The sequence below is a fragment of the Calidris pugnax genome, unplaced genomic scaffold, assembly GCF_001431845.1.
Source record: "Calidris pugnax isolate Ruff unplaced genomic scaffold, ASM143184v1 scaffold254, whole genome shotgun sequence".
In the NCBI taxonomy this organism is placed as follows: domain Eukaryota; kingdom Metazoa; phylum Chordata; class Aves; order Charadriiformes; family Scolopacidae; genus Calidris; species Calidris pugnax.
Window position 1 is genome coordinate 35,133 of NW_015090966.1, and position 2,405 is coordinate 37,537.

The 2,405-nt window shown below is 64.9% G+C and overlaps 1 protein-coding gene across 1 annotated transcript in view; it reads left to right on the plus strand.

Annotated features, from left to right (window-relative positions):
* Positions 1-434: 434 nt before the first annotated feature.
* TAP2 (transporter 2, ATP-binding cassette, sub-family B (MDR/TAP)) overlaps positions 435-2,405 on the plus strand; it is a 17,348-nt gene continuing 15,377 nt past the window's right edge. Inside the window, exons 1-4 of the mRNA XM_014952578.1 lie at positions 435-994; positions 1,103-1,211; positions 1,311-1,441; positions 1,518-1,723. Of these exons, the coding sequence (XP_014808064.1) occupies positions 520-994; positions 1,103-1,211; positions 1,311-1,441; positions 1,518-1,723 (921 nt within the window). The 5' untranslated portion in view covers positions 435-519. The remainder of the gene's footprint in view (positions 995-1,102; positions 1,212-1,310; positions 1,442-1,517; positions 1,724-2,405) is intronic.

The following is a 2,405-nucleotide window of genomic DNA, read 5'->3' on the forward strand; positions in this document are numbered from 1 at the left end:
CCCAGAGTGCTGGGTGGGGGTGAGGGGTTCCAGATTAGGACTGGGAGCCTGGACTGGGAGCACTGGTGTTGACTGGTGAGCACCACAGGGTACTGGGCGGGGGTGAGGGGAGCCGAGGGGGCTGGACTGGGAGCACTGGTGTTGACTGGGGAGCACCCCAGGGTGCTGAGGGGTGTCGAGGGGGCTGGACTGGGAGCACTGGTGCTGACTGGGGAGCACCCCAGAGTGCTGGGTGGGGGTGAGGGGTTCCAGATTAGGACTGGGAGCCTGGACTGGGAGCACTGGTGTTGACTGGTGAGCACCACAGGGTACTGGGCGGGGGTGAGGGGAGCCGAGGGGGCTGGACTGGGAGCACTGGTGTTGACTGGTGAGTTCCCTAGGGTGCTGGGTGGGGTTGAGGGGAGCCGAGGGGGCCGGACTGGGAGCACTGGTGTTGACTGGTTATTTCCTTAGGGTGCCAGGTGCCGTCCAGGGGAGCTGCGCTGGGAGCACTGGTCTTTACTGGTGAGCACCCCGGCCATGGCGCTGCTCCCCGCTGTCCGCCTGGCCTGCCTCCTGCTCCTGGTGGACGTGGTGCTGCTGGCAGCACTGGCCAGGCTGGCCCCGGCGCTGGCCCCGTTGGGCTTGGTAGCCACCTGGCTGGAAGCCGGCTTGCGGCTGCTGGCGTTCACAGTGGCCAGGCGGCTACTGGCCCCGGGGGGTTCCCAGGGAGCCGCTGTCATCCTCAGCCTGGCGCCCGCCACCTTCCTCACCCTCCGGAGCCTCCTGGTGCCGCACGGTGCCGCCCCGGTGCTGCTGGCTGCGGCCGTGACTCGTTGGGTGGCCTTGACCCACGTTGCCACCGCTGCGGCGCTGCTGGCTTGGGCCACCCCAGCACCCGGCGCGGCCACGGGCACCGAGTCACCGGTGGCCCTGGGGCGGCTGTTGGCGTTGGCGTGGGCCGAGTGGCCCGTCCTCAGCGGCGCCTTTCTCTTCCTGGCGTTGGCGGTCTTGGGTGAGTGATGGTTCCTCCACCACTGGACGTGGTGGTTGGAGGAAGGTCCTGGTGTCGCTGCTGCTGCCCCCTCTGCTGACACCCCCCCCTCCACTGGTGCCCGTCCAGGTGAGACCGCGGGGCCGTATTGCACCGGCAAAGCCCTGGACGCCGTCCGGCGTGGCAACGGACTCACCATCTTCACCCTCGGCCTGGTCCTCACTGCCGATTTGGGCAGGTGGGGGGTCCCTTTGTCCCTCTTTCTCCCTCCATCCGTCTGTCCCCCGTGGCCAAGCTGACGGAGGGTCCCCATGTCCGTGTGTCCCCCCCTCCCCAGCTCGCTGTTTGCCGGCTGCCGCGGGGGTCTCTTCACCTTCGCGCAAGCCCGGCTCAAACTGAGCACCCGTCACCAGCTCTTCTCCCGCTTGGTGCACCAGGATCTCACCTTCTTCCAGAAGACACCGGCAGGTAGAGGAGGTCCCCATCACCCCACCCCACCCCAGGACCCCCAGTCCCACCACTTACCCCCTCCCCATCCCCACAGCTGAGCTCTCCGCCCGCTTGGCCAACGACGTGCCCTTGCTGTGCCGGGCGGTGCCGAGCAGCATCAACATAGCGTTGAGGAGTTTGGCGATGGTGTTGGCATTGGGTGGCTTCATGGTGGGCCTGTCACCTCACCTGGCACTACTGGCGCTGCTGGAGGTGCCCCTCACCATCACCGCGCGCAAGGTCTACGATGCCCGATACGAGGTGATGATGGGGACAGGATGGAGACCAAGGGGATGTGATGGTGGGAACGGGAATGGGGATCAGGGAGATGGGATGGGATGGTGGGATGAAGAATGGGGCAGTGGGGATGAGGTAGGCAGTGGGGACCAGGCAGATGGGATGGTGGGGGTTGGAATGGTGGGGACTGGGTGGGATGGTGGGGATGGAATGGCAGGATGTGGACCAGGGAAATGGGATGGTGGTAATGGGATCAGGGAGATGGTATGGTGGGGATGGAATGGGATGGGATAGCAGGATCGGGACAGGGTGGAATGGTAGGGATGGAATGGTGGGATGGAGACCAGGGGGACAAGGTGGTGGCAAACAGAATGCCAAGGACTGGATGGAATGGTGGGGATGGGATGGGAAGCAGGGGGACAGGATACTGGGAGTGGGGCTGGAAGAGGGACAGGAAGGAGGGGGTGAGGATCAGAGGAATGGTGGGATGGTGAGAATAGGAATGGTGGTGACAGGATAGGATGGTGGGGACAGGGTGGCAGGATGAGGATGGTGCGGTGGGATAATGAGAGTGGTGGGGACAAGATGGTGGGGTGAGGACAAGGAGATGGATGGGATGGTAGGATGGGAATGGCTTGAGGTGGTGGGAATGGGGACAGCAAAGTGGAGATGGAGGCGGGGACTGGAATGAATGGAACAGGACAGA